Here is a 25,300-nt window from a genome sequence, read left to right as displayed (position 1 = left end):
GCCTGTAGTGTTTGTGTGGAGAAGTATGCTGCTAATCTTTTGGGTTTTCCTCTTTAGGTGACTCTGTTTTTCTCTTGTAGCCTTCAGGATCCTTTCTTTACCCTTATTCCTTTCCATTCTAAGTATGATGTGTCTTGGTATCTTAAAGTCTGGGTTAATTCTGTTTGGGACCCTATGGGCTTCTTGAATCTTTATGTCATTGATGTTGTCTAGACTAGAGAAGTTTTCAGCTATTATGGCCTGAAGAATGTTTTCTTCCTCTCCCTCTCTTTCTTCCTCTGGTAAGCCAATAAAGCGTATACTGTTTCTTTTGAAGTCATCCCATAGGACTCTGTTGTTGTTTTCAACATCTCTTAATCTATTCTCTGTGCCCTCTACTCTTTTCTGGAGTTCATCTGTTTTGTTACCCTGTTCTGATACTGTTTTAGCTTGTTCAGCTAGTTGAGTTCTTAGCTCAGCTATTTCAGCTTTCAGCTCTCTAATAACCTTGAGGTAATTAGTGTTTTCTTCCAGAGTCTCATTTGTTGTTCCTGTATTTCTGATTAAAATTCTTTCAAATTCTTTACTCACTCCTGTGATTATTTCCTTAGCTTGTGTTTGGATGTTGAACTCGTTATTTTGTGCTTCACCCTTTGGGAGGCTTTTAGCTGGACTCTTGTCCTGGTTTGTTTCTCCATTATTTCTTCTTTTTGGTTTAACCTTTTTATATATTATGTTATGAGTTCCCTCTCTCAGTACTTTTCAAATTACTGATCACTATTTCCTGGATTGACTTGTGTCTAAGTAAGGTAATTAAAGGGTTCACAGTGGTGGAAGTTAACAGTTGTTTCAATAGTATTTTAATCCCTGAGTTGGAGCTCAGTGGTTTAAAAGCCTCTGTTTCTTTTTCTTCCCTGTAGGCTATGGGAGCCTGAGGGCTTTTAAACTACAAGGTGGCTTCTTAGCTTAATCAGTGACTCCTGACCAAGAGATAAAGCAGGGTGTGGCAGAGATACTCCAGTGGTTATGCAAAGAGACATTCACAGCCCCACCACTATGCCACTGAGGTATAGATCTTCTCCTGAGTTTCCTTGTTAGATCTCTGTCTCCTGGTGTCCCTCCTTGCCTCTGCTCCAGATTCTGAGGGCAGTAGCAATGGAGACTCAGAGTTGCACTTGGTGAGTCTCCAGGGAGTCCTCCAGGACTCCCAAGGAGCTGGCCCCTTGTTGGTGGAACAGACTGGAGGTGGTGTCTCAATTGATAAACTGCCAGACTGTTACCAGCCACTTAATCTGTCCCTAGGCTCCTCTCTGTCACCAGCCACAGGTGTTTGCACTCACTGGTGATTTGGTGGGTTCCTGTAGTCATTCTAGTCCTGTCTTGTTTCTGTCCCAGGTGGTCACCTTTGGTATTCCTAGTTGATCTGGGAGAGGAGAGGAGAGGAGAGAAAGAGATCTGCTGCTGCTCGTAGCCCCACCTCCGGAAGTCTCCCCTGATCCAAATTTTAATCTATATTTTTTGAGAGGAGGAGATGGAGAGAGGAGAAACACAGTTCCATATACCATGATGGTTCAATCATAGTTGGTTTTCAGTGCTGCTATGTGTTGCTGGGAACAGAAACCAGAGTCTCATGCTTAACTGAGTAACCTTCTGGGCCTCCCACTCTATTTTAAAGTAAACATTGCCATGTATTGACCAGAGCCTTCTTTGAAATAACATGTGGAAAAACAAAATTTTTCTTCATAATATTGAAAATCTTCTGTTAGTACAATATATATTTTGATTATTTATTTATTATTGAATAGAGACAGAGAGAAATTGAGAGGGGGAGGGAAAAATAAATAGAGAGAGAGAGAGAGAGAGACAGACAGACAGACAGACAGACATCTGGAGGTGTTGACTAGAGGATTGAACCTGGGTCCTTTTACACTAGTGTGTGAGCTTAACCAGGTGCACCATATCCTGGTCCCAGTATAATATTTAAGTCCATCACCAAATTCAGGAACAGAATAGTGACAACATTGTCTAAGCATAAAGCACTTAGAAGATATCTTACTGTAAATGAAACTACAATTTAAATCTAGCACTGCTGTCATCTGGAATTTGTTTGATATTTTGTTATCTGCCTAGTAGCCTAATAATACTATAAAAATTATACAGAGAATGTGATAAGGTATCCGAATCAAATTAACTATCTTGTTCACTTTTTTTCATTCTGTTCTTCCACTCTTTGTCCTTCCTTACCTTCCACTTCTCAAATCACTCAAATTAGTTTGAAAATGATCCTTTTATAAAATATGCAGGGGATATAACACAATGGTGATGCAAACAGACTCTCATGCCTGAGGCTCCGAGGTCTACTGTTCAACCTCCTACACAACCTTATAAGGCAGAGCTAAGCAATGCTGTGGTAAAATACCAAACCAAACCAACAACAACAACAAAAAAAGTTATGCCATTTTCCCCAAACTCTATTGTCATGAACTATTCTTTTGTATTTCTATCAGACTACTCTTTTCTTTCCTTCTCGTTTCCTCTTATCCCTTCCCTTCTAAATAAAGTATATATATATATATATATATATATATATAGAGAGAGAGAGAGAGAGAGAGAGAAATTTCAGTGTAGTGGGGCCTGAGCCTGGGCTTGGGCTACACACACTCAAGGCAAAGCAGTCACCATCCATGTGAGCTATTTCATCAACCTTGAATCCCCAATTTACTCCCAAATGCATCTGTTTTCATTTACATAAGATACTTGAAAAATTAGCCATGGCTTTGCAGTAATGTGATATTCAGACTTTATTCAGATTGCTGGTGTTTCTTTCCACTTAGGAGTACTGTCTTAATCCCAGCAAGAGCAAACTCACTCAGGTCCCAGCACTGGTAAGGTCACTGCAGGTGCATGAAGACCAGATAAGTTCCTTGGAGTTGTGTGAGCTGGGCGGGCTGGTGCTGGTGGTGTCTGCCTCCACCGACTGCAGCATCTGTGTGACTGACCTTGGCCACGGTCCCATCTGCATATTTGGGCAGGTATAATGTCAATTATATTTAATTATTTATTTAATTTGATAGGACAGAGAGAAATTGAGAGGGAAAGGAGTTGGAGAGAAAGAGACACACCTATAGACTTTCTTCACCACTGGTAAAATTTAGCCCCTACAGGTAGTGACTAGGGGCTTGAACCTGGTTCCTTGCTCATGGTAACACATGCATTTAACCAGATATGTCATTGTCCCCCACCTCCAGTGCCAATTCTTTATTACTCTTGGGCTGACTTGCCATTGACTATAAACATGCTGGGCCACTTTCTATGTGAATTGAATCTTATCAGCTATTCATGTTCTTTAGTCCTGAAAGACCCATGTCCCTGTTTGAAGCTGTAGCCTCAGGCATCTACTTCCTGGTTACCATGAACCAAAGCAATTCCACTGGAGGGGACCAGAAACATGGTCTCTGTTGCACCAAATAGTTTAGTTGTCCTAAAATTTTTTCCCTCTGAAATATGTAAATGTCTTCTATTTAAAATTTGGGGAAAACAGGTAACATGACCATGCCATGTAGTTGAACAGATAGATAGCTGTGTTTGTCATGGAGCAATCAAGGTACTAATTAAATGGAAAGTTTTTAGAGGGCTGGCAAAATTGTTCACCTGGATAGTGCACTACCTGGCTATGTGCTTGACCCAGGTTCAAACCCAGCTCCTACTGCTTTGAAGGAAACTCTGGTATAGTTTTTCTTTTCTCTTTTCTTTCTTTTCTTTTCTCTTTTTCTTTCTCTCTACCTATATAGAATAAAACAAAATAAAAAATGAACCAACTTGGATGGCACCAAAATAAAGGACTCTGGAGTGAGGGGGAGTGTTCAGGACCTGGAACATGATAGTAGACCTTGGTGGATGGTTAAGAGTATTATGTAGAAAACTGAGAAATATTACACATTTACCAATTACTGTATTTTACTGCTGACTATAAACCATTAGTTTCCCCCAATAAATAATTTTAAAAAAACAACAAAAGAAAACAAAACAAGAAAAATATGTAGTTTTTCCTTTTACCAGGGGTGAATGATTTATATTTTGGTCAGTGACATATGAGCACATCAATATTCCAAGACCCTTTTCATACCATTCCAGTCCCTCTCTCTCAAGAGTCTTTTCCTTTGGTGCAGTTCACTACAATTAGCCCAAGTTTCACTTTGTATTTTCCTTTCCTGGCCTAATTTCTTAAGTTTTACCTTTAAATGAGAGCATCTGCTATTTGTCCTTCTCTGTTTGACTTATCTCACTTAACACAATGCCTTCAAGTTCCAACTAACATGAAGCAAAAGAGATTACTTTGTTATTTTTAACAGCTGAGCAGTATTCCATGTTCACTAGAAATTGTGAGACTTTAAAAAATTGTGTGTGCTTGCACATACACACATTTTATTTTCATGAGAGAGAAATAATGAGAGTGTGAAGTAGAGGCTAAAACACTGCTCATTGCTGGGTTGTGATAGTACAGACATTTGAACCTGGAACCTCTAGGGAGGGCTACTCCCCTTCTAAGTTCAGTCCTCTATCATCTAGCAAACATTCCTGTGAAATTAGTCTGATGATGTCAATGCAGACTGAAAACATTCTTTTTTTTTTTTTTGCTTTCAGGGTTACAACTGGGGTTTAGTGCTGGTAGTACAATCCATTGCTTCTGGTGGTCATTGTTTCCATTTTATTGAACAGGACAGAGAGAAATTGAGAGAGATGAAGGAGATAGAGAGGGAGAAAGAGACCTGCAGACCTGTTTCACCACTTGTGAATTGTCCCCCTGTAGGTGGTAAGTCCATGCATGGGTTATTATGCATATATGCTTAACTGGCTGTACCACCTCTTGGCCCCCTGAAAAAATTCTTTAGGGCATGGAAGGAGATGATAAATCAATAATAAACATACACAAGGACCCAGTTTCAAACTCCCAGTCCCCATCTGCAGAGAGGAAACTTCATGAGTGATGGTGTAGTTCTAGGTGTCTCTTCTCACACCATCTCTTTCTCTGCGTCTCAAAAAAACAAATGAAAAAGGAAACCATGGCTGCTGGTTATGGTGGAGTTATCCAGGCACTGAGGCCCATCAATAATCCTGGTGGCAGGAAGAGAAAAGATAATATAGAGAGGTGGACCTCTGTTAGGCCAGTTATTGTAGAATCTCAGTGGAATACTCTGAAGCAGTGTGGCCTTTTCTGCTCTGTCAGTAAAGCAAGTGCTAGACTCTTCTCTGAAAAGAAAAAAAAAACAAAACATTTCTGGAGAAGTCCCAGAGCTGTGTGGGTTGGCTTGTGGTGAGACATCAGACATATAGAGTAGAGACATCACTCAGCACACAGAAAAGTCTGGAAAGCTGCTTCTGATGCCTGGGTAATGTAATACCAGTGTCAACACAACCATTCTAAGTGTGAACTGGTTTGAGGAAGCGGAGGTGAAAATGACAGGGGCAGAAATAATGTAGAGGTGCCAGTCAGAGCTAGCACTGTTCTGGGAGTGAAGACTATGCTCAATGTGCCTAACAAACACAGTCAATAGCCACGTCTTATTTTGGTTAGAGGTCAATGCTAGCAAAAACAGTTCTTTATCATTCATTGGTTATCTTTTCTTTGAGAGTTTTAGAAAGGATTTTTTGTATTTTGAAGGATTTCAACCCCTAAGAGGTGGTATGAGGATAATTTGGAAAATAGGTTTTCCTTCTGCTCCAGATAGGAAAAAAAAAACCACTTGAATTGGGAGCAGTGGGTTTTAGAAAGTTAAAGTTGGCCAAGCTATTGAAGGCTGAGTTTCCTAGTCCCTTTTGCTTGAGCCTTTATTATGTTTTATTTTTAAGGACTTACTATAACCAAACTGTTTTCCATGTGGGTGCATTTTCGGAGTTGGGGGTCACAGGTGGGGGCGGGGAGGGAATTCTAGAGAATGGAAGAGACTGAATTAGCAGATACTAGAAAAAAAGAGCAAAGGTGAATGTTTGGCTCTTTGTGTTTAAGAGAAGACACTTTTGTTTCTATTTATTTATTTTATTTGAATTTTTATTTATAAAGAGGCAACACTGACAAAACCATAAGATAAGAGGGGTACAACTCCACACCATTCCCACCACCAGAACTCCACATCCCGTCCCATCCCCTGGTAACTTTCCTATTCTTTATCCCTCTGGGAGTATGGACCCAGGGTCATTATGGGGTACAGAAGGTGGAAGGTCTGTCATTCTGTAACTGTTTCCCCACTGAACATGGGCATTGACAGGTTGATCCATACTCCCAGCCTGTCTTTCTCTTTCTCTAGTGGGGTGGGGGTGGGGCTCTGGGGAGGCAGGGCTCCAGGACACATTAGTTGGGTCATCTTCCCAGGGAAGTCCAGTTGGCATCATGGTAGCATCTGGAACCTGGTGGTTGAAAGAAAGGTCAACATAAAAAGCCAAACAAACTGTTGACTAATCATGACCCTAAAGGCTGGAATATTGCAGGTGAAGATTTGGGGTCTCTGTTTTGAAGCTAGCTGGGAGGCCTATTTTAGTTATATTCCAAAGGGTCTATGACTATACTAGTTTTATTTTTTCTTTTTCTGAGCCTGACATCTTCTCTTTCTTTTTTAAAAATTTTTTAATATTTATTTATTTCCCCTTTTGTTGCCCTTGTTGTTTTTCATTGTTGTTGTAGTTATTGTTATTACTGATGTCATTGTTGTTGGATAGGACAGAGAGAGATGGAGAGAGGAGGGGAAGACAGAGAAGGGGAGAGAAAGACAGACACCTGCAGACCTGTTTCACCGCCTGTGAAGCGACTCCCCTGCAGGTGGGACATCTTCTCTTTCTAACTCAGTGTTTCCTCTACCACTCCTTGTGCTGATAGCACTGCGGCTGGCATTCATTTGCTATTGGCTTTCTTAGTGAAGCCTCCATTCATTCACTGGCACTATCTTCTTGGTCCCTGCTGGCATTTTATGTTCCAAACCATTTTGATCAGGCTGTCCATATGTAGACCAGTCAGGAGCTCTGAGGAATTCTCAGTTACTCTTGTATCTCACATTCTGAGTTCCATGGTGAATCATTTCTGAGTATACAGGAGGGGTTGATACAAGGCAAGAATGATTGGTCTGCATTGAAAATATAGACAAATCTGTGAATGGAAAGTGTTTGCCAGATGGATACATATTAACTACTGTCTGTGAGATGCTGTGACTACAGGTTTATTTTCAAGGAATATATACTCACTCCTTGAACTAGCCTTGAGAAATCTTTTGGAACTAAAATGCAAAGAAAATGATGATATGAAAATCTTATCTCTGATAATACTTCAACAAAAGCATATCTTTTTTAAAATTAAATTTAATTATTGTTAGATAGAGACAGAGAGAGATTGAGAAGGGAGGGGTAGATAGAGGTGGAGAGAGACAGGGAGACACCTGCAGCTCTATTTCACCACTCATGAAGCTTTCCCCTGCAGGAGGGGATCAGGGCTTTGAACCCTGGTCCTTGCGCATTGTAGTCCGTTCACTTAACCAGGTGTGCCAGTGCTTGACCCCATCTTTTCTTTTTCAGCAATAGAAACATTTTTGCAATAGAAAAATGAGAATGCTTATTTTAGCTCTGGATCATTTCTTCAAAGAATTTTTGCTACTGTATAGCCCATTGTTTTATAACTATGTAGAAAGTCCATGCATGCTTGTATAGGTATACAGGGTTGTGTGTCAAGGGGAAATAAACTTCTTAAAAATGTAAGGAATCAATCTGTATTTTCCAGGGAAAGCTTTGGCAAATTGAGGCCTTCTTTTCCTTTCCCAAAAGAGATGCTAATTTAATGGAAGTTAAGATCGAAGAGGAAGGGGTATTAAACATTCCTTCACTCCCTAAGGAAGAGTCATGTCTGGACCCAATGGAACATTCTTTACTTGAGAAGGAGAATCCAGATGTCTCTGCATCCAGGTAAGTCTTCAGTGTTACTCCAGTGTCAAGTGGAGTACAGATAGGAATCAGATAAGTACAGATAAGAATGTTGAGCTCATTGTTGTCTGCTCCTTAGTATATATAATGACAACTAAATATTTCTCTGGAATTGGGGGAGGGGTGGTGGTAAGGTGTTTGGGTAAAGCAGGGAAGCACTGATATCTTTACTGCCATATTTGACTTGCCTATATTGGACCCTTTTTCTTTTTTCATTCTACTTATTAGACATGACAGAGAGAGATAGGGGAGGGGCAATAAGAGAAGGAGATAGAAAGATAGACACTTAAGACCTGCTTTGCTGTTCATGAACCATGCTCTCCTGCAGGTGGGGAGTGTGGGCTCAAACCTGAGTCCTTGCATATGGTGATATGTGCACCACCACCCAGGCCCCTTCCACTGAGTTCTTGATTTCCATTTGTCTCCCAGTGTTTTTGTTCCATCATGAACCTAGTTGTGAATGCCTTTAAAGGCTATCTGTCCCTATCTGTGTTTATCACCATGATTCATCTATCTCAAAATATATGACAGATATTACTCTTGCTTTTGGTAAGGTGTGCAGAGGTTTATATGGCAGATTTTTTAAAAATTTCTTTATTGGGGAATTAATGTTTTACATTCAACAGTAAATACAACAGTTTGTACATGTATAACATTTCCCAGTTTTCCATATAACAATACAAACCCCAATAGGTCCTCTGTCATCCTTCTTGGACCTGTATTCTCGCCACCCACCTACCCATCCCAAAGTCTTTTACTTTGGTGCAATATGCCAATGCCAGTTCAGGTTCTACTTACATTTTCTCTTCTGATCTTGTCTTTCAACTTCTGTCTGAGAGTGAGATAATCCCATATTCATCCTTCTGTTTCTGACTTATTTCACTTAACATAAATTTTTCAAGGTCCTACCAAGATCGGCTGAAAACGGTGAAGTCAACATTTTTTATAGCTGAGTAGTATTCTACTGTGTATATATACTACAACTTGCACAACCACTCATCTGTTTTTGGACTCCTGGGTTGCTTCCAGGTTTTTGCTAGTACAAATTGGGCTGTTAAGAACATATGTGTACACAGATCTACACAGATCTTTTTGGATGGGTGTGTTGGGTTACTTAGGATATATTCCCAGGAGAGAATTTGCAGGATAAGAGCGTAGGTCCATTTCTAGCCTTCTGAGAGTTCTTCAGACTGTTCTCCACAGAGGCTGGACCAATTGACATTCCCACCATCAGTGCAGGAGGGTTTCTTTGACCCCACAACCTCTCCAGCATTTGCTACTGTTACCTTTTCTGATGTATGACATTCTCACAGGAGTGAAGTGGTATCTCATAGTTGTCTTTATTTGCATTTCTCTGACAAAGACTTGGAGCATTTTTTCATGTGTTTCTCAGCCTTTTGGATCTCTTCTTTTTTAAAATTTTTTATTTAAGAAAGGATTAATGAACAAAACCATAAGGTAGGAGGGGTACAACTCCACACAATTCCCACCACCCAATTTCCATAACCCACCCCCTCCCCTGATAGCTTTCCCATTCTCTATCCCTCTGGGAGCATGGACCCAGGGTCGTTGAGGGTTGCAGAAGGGAGAAGGTCTGGTTTCTGTAATTGCTTCCCCGCTGAACATGGGCATTGACTGGTCGGTCCATACTCCCAGTCTGCCTCTCTCTTTCCCTAGTAGGGTGTGTCTCTGGGGAAGCTGAACTCCAGGACACATTGGTGGGGTCTTCAATCCAGGGAAGCCTGGCCAGCATCCTGGTGGCATCTGGAACCTGGTGATTGAAAAGAGAGTTAACATACAAAGCCAAACAAATTGTTGAGCAATCATGGATCCAAAGCTTGGAATAGTGGAGAGGAAGTGTTAGGGAGGTACTCACTGCAAACTCTAGTGTACTTCTGCTTTCAGGTATATATTTTGCAGTAGTTTATGGATACGTGTGAACATAAGCTCTCTCTCACAGAAACTGGTGTATGTCTAGGTTATGGGATTTTGTTAGAAAGTGAACCACCTGAGATGAAATTAGAGTGTACTATAAAAGGAAAGGTCTCACCCGAGTAATGAAGCTGAAGGGTTGTCATTCCACACGTGAAATCTCTGGACACAGTCTGAGGTGAAGCATGTTGAGGTGGCAATCATTACGTCGGTTAGGTTGTGATCAGCGGATGCAATATTATTTGGTATGGATTGGGAGAGGCATACGGGAAAGTGGGCCCTATCCAAGGGTTCCAGGACTGGGGGAAGTAGGAGCTCTATAGTGGAGATGTGAGGTTCCTGCTGTCTTAGGGTTCAAAAAGACAATCGATAGTTAATGTTATCATCACATTATTTGGTAATTGGGTTAACTTTGAAAAGTCCTTTTGTTAGGGTTTGCTGTACAGTATCCAGTATCTTATATATAGCTGTGCTATTGGTTGCTTCTGATCTACTTGGTCTAGGCTTTTGAGAGAGTCTGCATATCAAATACACAGCCTATATATTAAAAAGATTCAGTTTGTGTTTTGAGAAACTTTGAGACATACAACTGATTTTCCCCTCATATTAATTAACTACTGATTTATATGTCTACATTTTGCTAGGAGTGTACATAAACACCATTCCCACCACCAATTTGGATCTCTTCTGTCGTGAATATTCTGTCCATGTCCTCTCCCCATTTTTGGATGGGGTTATTTGTTTTCTTGTTGTTGAGATTTGCAAGTTCTTTTTATATTCTGGTTATTAGCCTCTTGTCTGATGTATGGCATGTAAAGAACTTCTCCCATTCTGTGAAGAGTCTCTTGGTTTGGGTAGTAGTTTCTTTTGCTGTGAAGAAGGTTTTTAATTTTTTGTAGTCTCATAGGTTTATGCTTGCCTTAGTCTTCTTTGTAATTGGATTCATTTCATTGAAGATTTCTTTAAAATGTATGTGGAAAAGAGCTCTGCCAATATTTTCCTCTAAATATCTGATAGTTTCTAGTCTAATATCCAAGTCCTTGATCCACTTGGAAAGTACTTTTGTATTTGGTGAAATATAGTGGTTCAGTTTCATTCTTCTGCATGTTTCAACCCATTGTTTCCAACACCATTTGTTGAAGAGACTCTGCTTTCCCCATTGAATAGTCTGGGCACCTTTGTCAAAGATTAGATGTCCATAGGTGTGGGGGCTTACTTCTGAGCTCTCAATTCTATTCCACTGGTCAGTGTGTCTATTCATGTTCCAGTACCAAGCAATTTTTATGGCAATGGCCCTATAATACAATTTCATATCTGGGAATGTGATGCCACTGGTTCTGTTCTTTCTTCTCAAGTTTGTTTTGGCAATTCTAGGTCTTTTCTGGTTCCAGATAAACATTTGTAGCATTTGTTCTATTCTCCTAAAACATGTTGTTGGGATCTTGATGGGGATAGCATTAAATTTGTATATGGCTCTGTGTACTATACTCATTTTGATGACGTTAATTCTTCCAACCCATGAACATGGAATATCTTTCCACTTCTTTGTGTATTTTTCAATTTCCTTGAGTAGTGACTCATAATTTTCAGTATATAATTCTTTCACTTCTTTGGTTAGGTTTATTTCTAGATATTTTATTGTTTTTGTTGCTATAGTAAAAGGAATTGATTTCTGGCTTTCAATTTCTTCTAACTTAGTGTTTGCATAGAGGAATGCAAACATTGTGTGTTAATATTGTAGCCTAACATCTTACTATATTGCCTGATGATTTAGAAAAGATAATTGCTAGATTCCTTCGGTTTTTCTATGTATATTATCATGCCATCTGCAAATAGGGAGAGTTAGACTTCTTCTTTTCCAGGCTGTATCCCTTTAATTCCTTGCTCCTGCCTTAATGCTGTGGCAAGAACTTCCAACACTATGCTGAATAGTAATAGTGATAGTGGACATCCCTGTCTAATACTTGATATGAGGGGAAATTTTTCCAATTTTTCACCATTGAGTATGATGTTGACTGTAGGTTTGCTATATATAGACTACACTATCTTCAGAAATTTTCCATCTATTCCCATTTTTTGTAGTGTTTTGATCATAAAGGAATGTTGGATTTTGTCAATGGCTTTCTTTGCATCTATTGATATGACCATGTGGTTTTTTGGTCTTGCTTTTATTGATGTGGTGGATCATGTTCATTGATTTACATATATTAAAGCAACCTTGCATACCTGGGATAAACCCCACTTGGTCATGATGAACAATATTTTTAATATACTGCAGTATCCAGTTGGCTAGAATTTTGTTCAATATTTTCGCATCTATGTTCATCAGAGATATTGGTCTGTAGTTTTCTTTTTTGGTTGTGTCCCTGTTTACTTTTGGTATCAGAGTGATGTTGGCTTCATAGAAGCTGGCAGGGAGTATTCCAGTGTCTTCAATCTTCTGGAAGACTTTTAAAAGTAGAGGTATTAGTTCTTCTTTGAAGGTTTTGTAGAATTCTTTTGTAAAACCATCTGGTCCAGGGCTTTTATTTTTGGGGAGGTTTTTGATAACTGTTTCAATTTCATTAGCTGTGATGGGCCTGTTCATGTTATCTAGTTCCTATTTACTTATTTTGGTAGGTTGTAGCTATCTAGGAGATCAGCCATTTTTTTTTAATATTTATTTTATTTATTTATTCCCTTTTGTTGCCCTTGTTGTTTTATTGTTGTAGTTATTATTGTTGTTGTCGTTGTTGGATAGGACAGAGAGAAATGGAGAGAGGAGGGGAAGACAGAGAGGAGGAGAGAAAGATAGACACCTGCAGACCTGCTTCACCACCTGTGAAGCGACTCCTCTGCAGGTGGGAAGCAGGGGTTCGAACCGGGATCCTTATGCCGGTCCTTGTGCTTTGCGCCACCTGCGCTTAACCCTCTGTGCTACAGCCCGACTCCTGAGATCAGCCATTTCTGCCAGTTTCTCTAGCTTGGTGGCATATAGTTGTCCATAGAAGTCTCGCATGATATGCTGAATTTCTGCTTTGTCTTTTTTGATACCGCTTCTTTCATTTATGATCCAATTTATTTGGGTCTTCTACCTTTTCATTTTGTGAGTCTGGCTAAAATTTGTTGATTTTTTTCACTCTTTCGAAGAACCAACTTTTACTTTCATTGATATTATGTATGGTTTTCTTATTTTCTTTTATTTTTTTTCCTCTTCTTGCCGTTGTTTTTTTATTGTTGTTATAGTTATTGATGTAGTTATTGATGTCTTCGTTGTTAGGACAGAGAGAAATGGAGAGTGGAGGGGAAGACAGAAAGGTAGAGAGAAAGACAGACACCTGCAGTGCTGATTCACCACCTGTGAAGTGAATCCCCTGCAGGTGGGGGATTTTCTTATTTTCAAATTTATTTATTTTTGCCCCAACTTTAGTTATTTCTGTCCTTCTTGTTGCTTTAGGGTCCCTTTGTTCTTCATCTGCTAGGTCTTTTAAGATGTGCAATCAGGTTGTTTATTTTTGCTTTTTCTTGCTTAATGTGTGTTTGTATGGCTATACACTTTCCTCTCAGTACTGCCTTAACTGTGTCCCAAATATATTAATAGCTCGTGTCTTAATTTTTATTGAATTCTCGAAAAATTTTGATATCTTTTTTTATTTCCTTTTTGACCCAATATTTGTTAAGTATTGTACTGTTGAGCTTCTACATTTTAGGACTATTAATAAACTTTGTTGATTGTTAAGTGTTAGTTTAATTCCATTGTGGTCAGAGAAGATGCATGGGATGATTACAACGGTCTTGAGTTTTCTGATGCTGTCTTTGTGGACTAATATATGGTCTATCCTTGCGAGTGACCCATGTGTATTTGAGTAGAATGTGTATTCCAGTTTCTTGAGATGAATAACTCTGAAAATGTGCAATAGTTCTAGTTTATCTAGCTCCTCATTTAGCTCCCTCATGTCTTTATTGATTTTCTGCCTGGATGATCTGTCAAGTTGAGAGAGTTGGGTGTTGAGGTCCCCTACTATGACTGCGTTGCTGTTAATATATTGCTAGAGCTCTTTCAGTAGATGTTTGATGTATTTAGATGGCTTCTTATTGGGTGCACAGATGTTAATAATTGTTAAGTCTTCTTGACTGACTGATCCACCGAGCATTAAGTAGTGTCCCTCCCTATTTTTTTAAATTTCATTTATTTTAAAGTCTATTAAGTCAGGTATGAGAACAACTTTTTTTTGGGACATTGGCCATTATGATAGTATTCCATCCTTTCATTTTTTGTTGGTGTTTGTCTTGTTGAGTTTGGTGGGTTTCCTGTAGACAGTGTATTGTTGGATTGTGTTTTCTGATACATCTTCCTACTCTGTACCTTTTAATAGGCGAATTCAGGACATTGACATTTATTGATATCAAAAATTGAAGATATTTTAATGCCATTCTTTTAGAGTTTTGTAGTGTTCTGATATATGGCATATTTATGGTGGTCTGACTGTTTATAGGTGACCTTTCAGAACTTCTTTCAGGGCAGGCTTGGTATAGCTGATTCTTTCAACGGTTGCTTGTTGAGAAGGTTTTTATACCTCCGTCTAGTCTGAATGACAGTCTAGCAGGATATAGTATTCTTGGTTGAAAGCCTTTCTCATTGTGCAGTCAGTAGATATCTTACCATTCTCTTCTAGCCTGTAGTGTTTGTGTGGAGAAGTCTGCTGCTAATCTTATGGGTTTTCCTCTGTAGGTGACTCTATGTTTTTCTCTTGCAGTCTTCAGGATCCATTATCCTGATTCCTTTCCATTATAAATATGATGTGTCTTGGTGTCTTTAAGTCTGGGTTAATTCTTTTTAGGCCCCTCTGGGCTTCTTGAACCTTTATGTCTCTTATGTTTTCTAGACTAGAGAAGTTCTCAGCAATTATGTCCTGAAGAATGCTTTCTTCCTCTCCTTCTCTTTCTCCCTCTGGTAAGCCAATAATGTGTATATTATTTCTTCTGAAGTCATCCCATAGGTCTCTGCTGTTGTTTTCAGTATTTCTTAATCTCTTTTTGAGATCTCTAACTTCTTTTTTAGTTGTCTCTAATTCGTCCTCGATCTTGCTAATTCTGTCTTCAGCCTCCTTTATTCTATTCTCTCTCCCCTCTAGTGTTTTCTGGAGTTCATCTATTTTGTTACCTTGTTCTGATACTGTTTTAGCTTGTTCAGTTTTGTTCTTAGCTCAACTATTTCAGCTTTCAGCTCTCTAGTAGCCTTGAGATAATTAATGTTTTCTTCCAGAGTCTCATTTGTTGTTTCTGCATTACTGATCACAGTTCTTTCAAACTCTTTACTCACTCCTATGACTATTTCTTTATCTATTGTTTGGATGTTGACCTCACTGTTTTGTGCTTCAACCTTTGCGGGGCTTTTAGGTGGACTCTTGTCATGGTTCATTTCTCCAATATTTCTCCTTATTGGTTTAACCATTTTTAAATAGTGTCTTATGGGGTCCCTCTCTCAGTATTGTTTCAATTACTGATCACTCTTGCCTGAATTGATTTGTGTTAAATAAGGTAATTAAAGTTTTCACAGTTGTGGAAATTGACAGTTGTTTCAATATTATTTTAATCCCTGAGTTGGAGCACAGAGGCTGTTAAAAGCCTCTTTTGTTCTTTTTATTCCCTGTAGGCTATGGGAACCAGAGGGCTTTTAAAGTATAAGTAGGCTTCTTAGCTTAATCACTGACTCCTGACCAAGAGATAAAGAAGGGTGGGACAGAGACAATCCAGTGGTTATGCAAAGAGACTCTCACAGCCCCATTGCTAGGCCTCCAAGGTATAGATCTTCTTTTGAATTTCCTTGTTAGTTCTCTGTCTCATGGTGTCAGCACAGCACCTCTCCCCCCCTCTGGCCCAGATTCTGAGGCCAGTAACAATGGAGACTCACAGTTGCATTTGGTGAGTCTTAGGGGAGTCCTCTCCTCCCTTCAGCCATCTTTTTGTTAGACTGGACTTGGTGTCTCAACTGGTAAACTGCCTGACTGTTACTGGCCACTTAATATCTCCCTAGGCTCCTCTCTGTTCAGGAGCCACACGTGTTTGCACTCACTGGTGATTTGGTGGGTTCCTGAAGTCACTCTAGTCCTGTCTTGTTGCAATCCCAGGTGGTATCCTTTGGTATTCCTAGTTTCCCTGGGAGAAGAGAAGAGAGAAACACCCCAAACAGTTCTTTTTGAGATGATACACTGTATTCATATTTCTATCAAGATAGTTGATTTTTTTTTTTAAAAAAAAGTCATGTACATATATTACCTTCTGTTTTGGTTTAGAGAAAAAAGTACAGAAAATATAGCTCACATACTCCCCCAACCCTTACCCAGTCTCTTATTTTAATGTGGCACACTTGAAATGATGGATGAGCCAATACTGATGTTTCTTTTTTATCTCTTTTTTTTTTATTAGTGATTTCATACTGGCCTATAAGATTGTTATAATACAGGGCATAGGTCCACACCACACCCCCCCCACAATACTCTTCCCCTATCCTTCCACTGACCATCATAGTTCTCATAAAGTCTTAGAGAGTCTTTGACTACTGCTCACTCTTTTTCATTCTTAACTCTTTCTTTCTTTCTTTCTTTCTTTCTTTCTTTCTTTCTTTCTCTCTTTCCTTCTTTTCTTTTAATTTATTTATAAAAAGGAAACATTGACAAAATCATAGGATAAGAGGGGTATAACTGCACACAATTCCCACCACCAGAACTCTGTATACCATTCTCTTCCCCCAAAGCTTTCCTATTCTTTAACCCTCTGGGAGTATGGACCCAGGGTCACTGTGGCATGCAGAAGGTGGAACATCTGGCTTCTGTAATTGCTTCCCTGCTGAAAATGGGCATTGGTAGGTTGATCCATACTCCCAGCCTTGTTCTCTCTTTCCCTAGTGGGGTGGGGTGCTCTGGAATCGGAGCTCCAGGACACACTGATGGGATTGTGTGTGCAGGGAAGTCTGATTGGCATCATGGTAGCTTCTGGAACCTGGTGGCTGAAAAGAGAGTTTAACATATAAAGCCAAACATGTTGTTGACTAATCATGAACTTAAAGGATGGAGTAGTGCACATGAAAAGTTGGGGAGGGGGAGTTCTTTCTGTCCTTTTTTTTCTTATTTTCTCTTTCTTTCTCCATTCTTTCCTTCCTTATTTTATCTTGTTTGTGTATTTTAGTTCACAATATTCCACATATGAGCAAAATCATCTGTAGTTGCCTTTTATCTCTTTACTCACTGTACTTAGCATTATCACCATCTATTTTGTCCCCAAAGATACAATATCACATTTGTACATTGCAGAGTAGCATTCCATGAATTATATGTGCCACAGCTTCCTTAACCAGTCATTTATCAGTTTAGGCTGCTTCCATACATTCCCATGTGAGTAATGAAGCAATGAACACAGCGATGTATGTGTCCTTTCAAATGAGCATTCTCATATCCTTTGAATAGCCTATGAAGGTTATTGCTGGACACTTTATTATTTTCTTTAAATAGAGATAGCCATAAATTGAGAGGAAGGGGGAGGAAGAGAGGGAGAGAGACAGAGATACACCTGCAATCCTGCTTCACCACTTGGGAAGCTTTCCCGTTGCATGTGGGGATCAGGGATTTGATCCTGGGTCCTTGCACACTGTAATATGTACACCTACCAGGTGTGCTGCCACCAGGCCCCTGGACACTTTGTTATTAACCAGGATTCGTGGTCCCCATTATTCAGGGCACTTATAACTCCACCAAGGGCTACTGCATCACACTTTTGCAAATTAATGTGCTCTTAGACTTTTTTTTTCAGCTTTGTATTTCCCCTTCTGTTCTTTATTTTATTATTATTTTTTATTTAAGAAAGGATTAATTAACAAAACCATAGGGTAAGAGGGGTACAACTCCACACAATTCCCACCACCCAATCTCCATATCCCACCCCCTCCCCTGATAGCTTTCCCACTCTCTATCCCTCTGGGAGCATGGACCCAGAGTCATTGTGGGTTGTAGAAGGTGGAAGGTCTGGCTTCTGTAATTGCTTCCCCGCTGAACATGGGGGTTGACTGATTGTTCCATACTCCCAGTCTGCCTCTCTCTTTCCCTAGTAGGGTGGGTCTCTGGGGAAGCAGAGCTCCAGGACACATTGGTGGGGTCTTCAGTCCAGGGAAGCCTGGCCGGCATCCTGATGACATCTGGAACCTGGTGACTGAAAAGAGAGTTAACATTCAAAGCCAAACAAATTGTTGAGCAATCATGGACCCAAAGGTTGGAATAGTGAAGAGGAAGTGTTAGGGGGATACTCACTGCAAACTCTAGTGTACTTCTGCTTTCAGGTATATATTTTGCAGTAGTTTACAGATACGTGTGAACATATGCTCTCTCTCACAGAAACTGGTGTATATCTAGGTTTTAGGACTTTTTTAGAAAGTGAACCACCTGAGATGGAATTAGAGTGTACTATGAAAGGAAAGGCCTCACCCAAGTAATGAAGCTGAAGGGTTGTCATTCCACACGTGAAGTCTCTGGACACAGTCTGAAGTGAAGCATGTTGAAGTGCCAATCGTTGCGTTGATTAGGTTATGATCGGCGGATGCAATATTATTTGATATGGATTGGGAGAGGCATACAGGAAAGTGGGCCCTATCCAAGGGTTCCAGGACTGGGGGAAGTAGAGGCTCTATAGTGGAGATGTGAGGTTCCTGCTGTCTTAAGGTTCCAAAAGACAATCGATAGTTAATGTTATCATCACATTATTTGGTAATTGGGTTAACTTTTGTTAGGGTTTGCTGTACAGTACCCAGTATCTTGTATATAGCTATGCTATTGGTTGCTTCTGATCTACTTTGTGTAGGCTTTTGAGAGAGTCCGCATATCAAATACACAGCCTATATATTAAAAAGATTCAGTCTGTGTTTTAAAAAACCTCGAGACATACAATTAATTTTCCCCCTCTCATTTTAATTAACTAGTGATTTATATGACTACATTTTACTAGGAGTGTACATAAACACCATTCCCACCAACAAAAGACTGTGACCTATCCCTTCTACCCACTCCCACCCCCCACTGTCCCAGGAAGCTGCATGTCTACCCCTCACCACAGGGTTTTTACTTTGGTGCCCTACATACAATTTGGTCAGGTCCTGCTTTTAGTTTCCCTTTCAGATCTTCTTACTCAACTTCTGTTGATGAGTGGGATCATCCCATACTCATCTTTATCTTTCCGACTTAGCTCACTTAACATAATTCCTTCTAGCTCTGTCCAAGATGGGTGAGAGAAGGTGGGTTCATTGTTCTTGATAGCTACATAGTATTCCATTGTGTATATATACCACAGCTTTCTCAGCCACTCATCTGTTGTTGGGCACCTGGGTTGCTTCCAGGTTTTAGCTATTATGAATTGTGCTGCTATGAACATAGGAGTACACACCTCTTTTTGGTTGGGTGTTATGGAGTCCTTGGGGTATAACCCCAGGCTCTTAGACTCTTATGGTCTAATCTCACCAGCTCAGGCTTTGGGCAATGCACACCTTAGTGTTTTTAGCATTAGTCCTCTCACGTGGGAGGCATCACCTCCTTGTACAACCTCAGATTGACAATAGGAGATCAAAACTACCTGCCACACCATTTACTCCATCCTGTCTTTCTCCCTCTATTCACCTGAGTAGCTCCAATCACACTGTCCTTATATAGGCTTATTCAGATATGAATGAATGACTAATCCAATACATCCCTCTAACGGTCATCCTAAGTGACATATGCTAGACTGTATGAATAGAGGCTAGACTGACATGGAAACTTAAACATTCTACATAGTTCATGAATGCAGACTCAATGAACACTCACACCTTACTCCAACTCACTCCTCCAATTTAATGTCTGTACCCTTGGTTCATTAATATTCTAGACTGGTGGTTGGAAAAGTTATTCCATATCAGTTTTGGTGAGGTGTCCTTGGCATAGTGGATCTTCCCAGGAACCTAGGACCTCACTTTGGGATGTGGGACACCTGTTTTACTTCTTTTTATTTTTTATTGCCACCAGGGTTATTGCTGGGGCTTGGTGCTGTGCTATGGATCCATCACTCCTGGCAGTCATTTTTTCTTTTTTCTTTTTAATTGGATAGGACAGAGAGAAGTTGAAAGAGGATGGAAGGATAGAAAGAGAAAGAGAAAGAAAGACCTGAGCTTTTCCCCTCCAGGTGGGGAGTGGGGCTCTCACCCAGGTCCTTGAACTTGGTAATATGTGCACTTAACAGGCACACAACTGCCTGCCCCTGTTTTACTTCTTAATTATTCTGCTTTCTGATCTTTTAGTGCCTCTGCTGGCAGAGAGAAGAAAATCATCACATGCCATTGTACTAAATTGCACTTTGGTATTTGTTCTTGCATTGCTTTGAATTATGCCTTTGCCAAAATGTCAAGTGGCATTCTACTCACAGGCAGAAGAATCTATTCAATTTTGAAATGGAACTTGACCAATCCAGAACAATAATTGAAGGCTGGGAATGAAAGACTTTAATGTTCCCACTGAGCTAACTAACTTTATTTCACAGATCAGGAAATAAAGTCACCTCAGGCTAAAGCAAACCGAGGAGAATTTATCTTCTATCACACTCCTCAAAAAGTAAAGGCTAGGTGTGTTTCTCTCCTCTCCTCTCCCGGGTCAACTAGGAATACCAAAGGATATCACCTGGGATCCAGATCGCAACAAGGCAGGACTAGAATGACTTCAGGAACCCATTAAATCACTGATGAGTTCAAACGTATGTGGCTCATGGACAGAGAGGAGCCTAAGGAAAGATTGAGAGGCTGATAACAATCTGGCAGTTTACCAACTGAGGTACCAGCTCCAGTCTGTTTTATCAACAAAAAGACTGCTGAAAGGAGGAAAGGACTCCCCTAAGACTCACCAAATGCAAATGTGAGTCTCCATTGCTCATACCCTCAGAGGTTGGAGCAGCAGGGGGGAGGCCCCGTACTGATATCTGGGAACAAAGAACTGACCAGGAAACTCAGAAGATCTATACCTTGGTGGCCTAGCAGTGGGGCTGTGTAGTGGGAGCCTTTCCACATAGTTCTCCTCATGAGAACATGGTGAATAATTGCTTCAGAACTACAAACTATAAATAGGACTTGTTTAGAAACACACAGGGCCTAGAAGAGCTGCCCAGCTTGGTAGAGAAGCTGAAATGAACAGGGAGCTTTGGAACTTTGGGGTGTGAGAGTCTCTTTGCATAACTCTTTGGGGTGTGAGAGTCTCTATGCCCCACCCTGCTTTATCTCTTGGTCAGGAGTCAGTGATTAAGCTAAGAAGCCTACTTATACTTTAAAAGCCCTCTGGTTCCCATAGCCTACAGGGAAAAAAAAGAACAAAAGAGGCTTTTAACAGCCTCTGTGCTCCAACTCAGGGATTAAAATAATATTGAAACAACTGTCAATTTCCACAACTGTGAAAACTTTAATTACCTTATTTAACACAAATCAATTCAGGCAAGAGTGATCAGTAATTGGAACAATACTGAGAGAGGGACCCCATAAGACACTATTTAAAAATGGTTAAACCAATAAGGAGAAATATTGGAGAAATGAACCATGACAAGAGTCCACCTAAAAGCCCCGCAAAGGTTGAAGCACAAAACAGTGAGGTTAACATCCAAACAATAGTTAAAGAAATAGTCACAGGAGTGAGTAAAGAGTTTGAAAGAACTGTGATCAGTAATGCAGAAACAACAAATGAGACTCTGGAAGAAAACACTAATTATCTCAAGGCTACTAGAGAGCTGAAAGCTGAAATAGTTGAGCTAAGAACAAAACTGAACAAGCTAAAACAGTATCAGAACAGGGTAACAAAATAGATGAACTCCAGAAAACACTAGAGAGGAGAGAGAATAGAACAAAGGAGGCTCTCTATCGTCCCCTTCCCTCTTTATCTCTGGCTGTCTCTATGCAATAAACAAATAAAGATTTAAAATAAATAATATAAAATTTTGTAATATTTGACAGAGGAGATAGCATAATAGTTATGCAAACAGACTTTCATGCCTGAGATCCCCAGATCCCAGGTTCAATTCTCCACACCACCATAAACCAGAGCTGAGCAGTGCACTGGTAAAAAAAAAATTTACTGTTTATTTAATTTTTTTACTAACAATTTAACAATTATTTATGAAATTATAAGATTCCACACCTGCATGCAGCAGAAGTACATCAGCAACCCTCAAAATTACGTGGCTTTACCTTCCCATGACCAACATAATTCTCAGAGTGCAAGAGAGTTTTTTTTTTTGCTAATTCATTTGAGTTAGTCACTTTAGTCCATATGCAAATGAAGTTCACTCCCCTTTTCATAATTTTAAAAGAATTACAGTTTGTATGGGTTACTTCTCTCCTCACATCTATTTCATTTTGCTTAGTTCTTGATTCTAGATTATGATAATAAGTACTGAAATATAGGTTCTTTCGTTCACAAATGTCTCTTAATTATAGAGCCTTGTGTTATCCCAGATTAAATAGGAATATAGTAGCATCATCATCTTGGTCTTGATTATTTGTTTCTGGAGGTCTTGGGAAAAATTTCCAGCAATAAAAACCAATATCCTCTCTATTATGCTACTTTTTTTTTTTTTCAGATAACAGCACATCTCAAAATACCTGTGCTCTTTAAAATTTCTGTTTCTGTCTAACTAAGATGACTGGATTGAAGTAAATTTAACATGTAGTAGTAATGATACAGTACAGAATAACAGCATTTATGAATTATGGAAGTATATAGAAGAAAGTGGTCAAAAGTCTGCCATCAGTCTTGACTTGTCTGGTCTAACACTCATTTTTCCCCAGGAACATAACCAAGAATCCTATGTGAAAAGCAAACAAAATCAATGCAATTGTCAGCAATAAACACATACTGTGTGGCCTCTATCTAATACCTAGGTGGTAAATAACAGATTATTTGTCCTTAAGATTTGAAACACATGAACTTGCAAAGAAAAATAAAGGGAGCTCCAGTCTGCCTCTCAGACTTTGTGAAAACTCCCTGTAATCTATAATAATCTTGTAAACCTCTGTAACTCACTAATAATAGTAAATAAATAAATACAAAAACTGAAAAAAGTGAAACTATTCTGAAGGATGTAGCTCTTCCTAATTAAATCGGTAACTCCAAGGCGAACCTAACACCATTTGCTGCCCACATGTAAAAATACAAAGAAAAATATGTGAGAGAATTTAGAAAGACTAAATTTTTTAGTATAATGGTTGAAAAATATTTGTGTGTGTATGTATTAGAAACATAAAAGAAGCAGGGAAATTAAATAACTTAAATCTCTGTCCTTTTATTAAGTTTAAAAAGTATATCTTATTTGCTTGTTTATTGAATAGTCAGTGGCGAAAAAGAGAGACACTCACAGCACTGCTTCAACATTTGTGAGGCCTTTCCCCCCGCAGGTACAAACTGGGGCTTGAACCTGAGTACTTATGCATTAGAATATGGGCATTCTAATGGGTGCACCACCACCCCTCCTTTTCTTTTAAGATGATCTTTCTAGGATAAAAAGTTTTAGCATACAGTATCTTCTGGTTTACATATGAATTCTTTTTTTAAAATTAAAATGTTTTACTTTTACTTATTTATGTTTTATTTAAAAAATGGAAATATAGACAAGATTATAGGATAAGAGAGACACAATTCCACATAATTCCTACCACCAGAACTCTGTATCCAGTCTCCTCCCTTGATAACTTTCCTATTCTTTATCTCTCTGGGAGTATGGATCCAGGATCATTATGGGTTGCTAAAGGTGGGAGGTCTGGCTTTCTAGGCTTCCCTAATGCTCATAGTATTATATAATACATTTTATGAGAAGTAGGTAGGTAGGTAGTAAACCTCTGTCTTCATTTTACATCCTGAAGAGATGTACATGAATGTGTAATTTGAGAGTGGCAGAAAGTCCTTGTGTTAACCACTATAGAGAATTAGATTTTTTCCCCCTTCCTTGGCTTTTGCAAAAAAAAAACAAAAAAAAACATAATAAAGCCATTAGAAACCCTTTTAAAAAAGACAAAACAAGTGAGAGGGTTAAAAAGGAAACCAAACCTACATTTTTCTGATTTTATAGGTTTCTAGGTTCATACAAAATTGCTATACTCTAGAAACACTCAAAATCATAGACACTAGAGCTTAAGACTTTTTCTTTACAATAAAAATAATACATGCTTATTAAGGGAATTTTGTAAGTATAAACAAGTAATACATAAGAGGTAGAAAGAAACCATTTGTGGTCCAGGTGGTGGCTTACCTGGTTAAGCTTACACATTACAGTGCACAAGAACCCAGGTTCAAGCCCCTGGTCCCCATCTGCAGGGGGAGAACTTCACAAGTGGTGAAGCATGTCTGCAGATCTTTCTGTCTCTTTCTTTCTCTACCTCCTCTTTCCCTTTCAATTTCTCTCTGTCTTTATCCAATAATGAATAAAAAAAGAAAATGTGCGCTTAAAAAAAGAAAAAAGATAAGAAAAAAAGAAAGAAACCACTTATATTCAAAGCCATTGCTAGGGCTGGAGCATTATATTATTAAAACCTAGAACTTTCACACCTGAGACCAACAAGAGGGTTCCAGGTCCAATGTCAGGGACCACCATGTATGCCAGAGATGAGCAGTGTGTTGAACTCTTTTATCAATCAATGAAATTTTTATTTTATTTTATTTTGCCACGAGGGTTATTGCTGGGGCTCCATGTCAGCAACCAGCCATTTTTCCTTCCTTCCTTTCTTCCTTCCTTCCTTCCTTCCTTCCTTCCTTCCTTCCTTCCTTCCTTCCTTCCTTCCTTCCTTTCTTTCTTTCCTTCTTTCTTTTAATTTTCCTTTCTGTTTTTATTTGACAGAACAGAGAGAAGTTGAGAGGGGAGGAGAAATAGATGGACAAAGAAAGACACCTGCAGACCTGCTTCACCACTCATAAAGTATTCCCCTTGAAGATGAGGAGCAAGGGCCTGAACCCAAGTCATTGCACATGTGATTATGTGCACTTAATTGGGTGCACCACCACCCGCCCCCCACTGAAATCTTTAAAGAGACCTGTTGCTAAAGCTTAGGCATCTCACCTTTCATTCTCCATGCTGTGAGGGTGAAGACTTAGCACACACATTTTATGACCTGCTCATCAGACAAAAATATGCAGTGAGTCCATTTCTGGGTTAACTAACATGCACTTTTGCAAACTCCTCACTCCCTGTGAGTTTAGCTTTAGATTTTTTTTTTTAATTTGCCCTTAACTTTTCACACATCTTGACTATTTACAAACTCTAGCTGAAAATAGTATTGCTTTGAATGCTTTCATGTGAGGATGTTAGAATGCTTGACTCTTATTTCTTAGCTTCTGTCTATGAGTGGGATCAACCCATATTCATCCTTCTCTTTCTTTTTTAAAAATATTTATTTATTATTCTACTT

The 25,300-nt window shown here is 39.3% G+C and overlaps 1 protein-coding gene across 2 annotated transcripts in view; it reads left to right on the top strand.

Moving 5' to 3' along the window:
• Window positions 1–25,300, top strand: part of WDR49 (WD repeat domain 49) — a 250,745-nt gene that overhangs the window by 173,188 nt on the left and 52,257 nt on the right. For both annotated transcript variants that reach the window (XM_060171907.1, XM_060171906.1), the window contains 2 exons: window positions 2,814–3,011; window positions 7,742–7,923. In XM_060171907.1, the coding sequence (XP_060027890.1) occupies window positions 2,814–3,011; window positions 7,742–7,923 (380 nt within the window). The remainder of the gene's footprint in view (window positions 1–2,813; window positions 3,012–7,741; window positions 7,924–25,300) is intronic.

The sequence above is a fragment of the Erinaceus europaeus genome, chromosome 14 (assembly GCF_950295315.1).
Source record: "Erinaceus europaeus chromosome 14, mEriEur2.1, whole genome shotgun sequence".
NCBI lineage: Eukaryota > Metazoa > Chordata > Mammalia > Eulipotyphla > Erinaceidae > Erinaceus > Erinaceus europaeus.
This window is presented reverse-complemented; position numbering and strand designations above follow the sequence as displayed.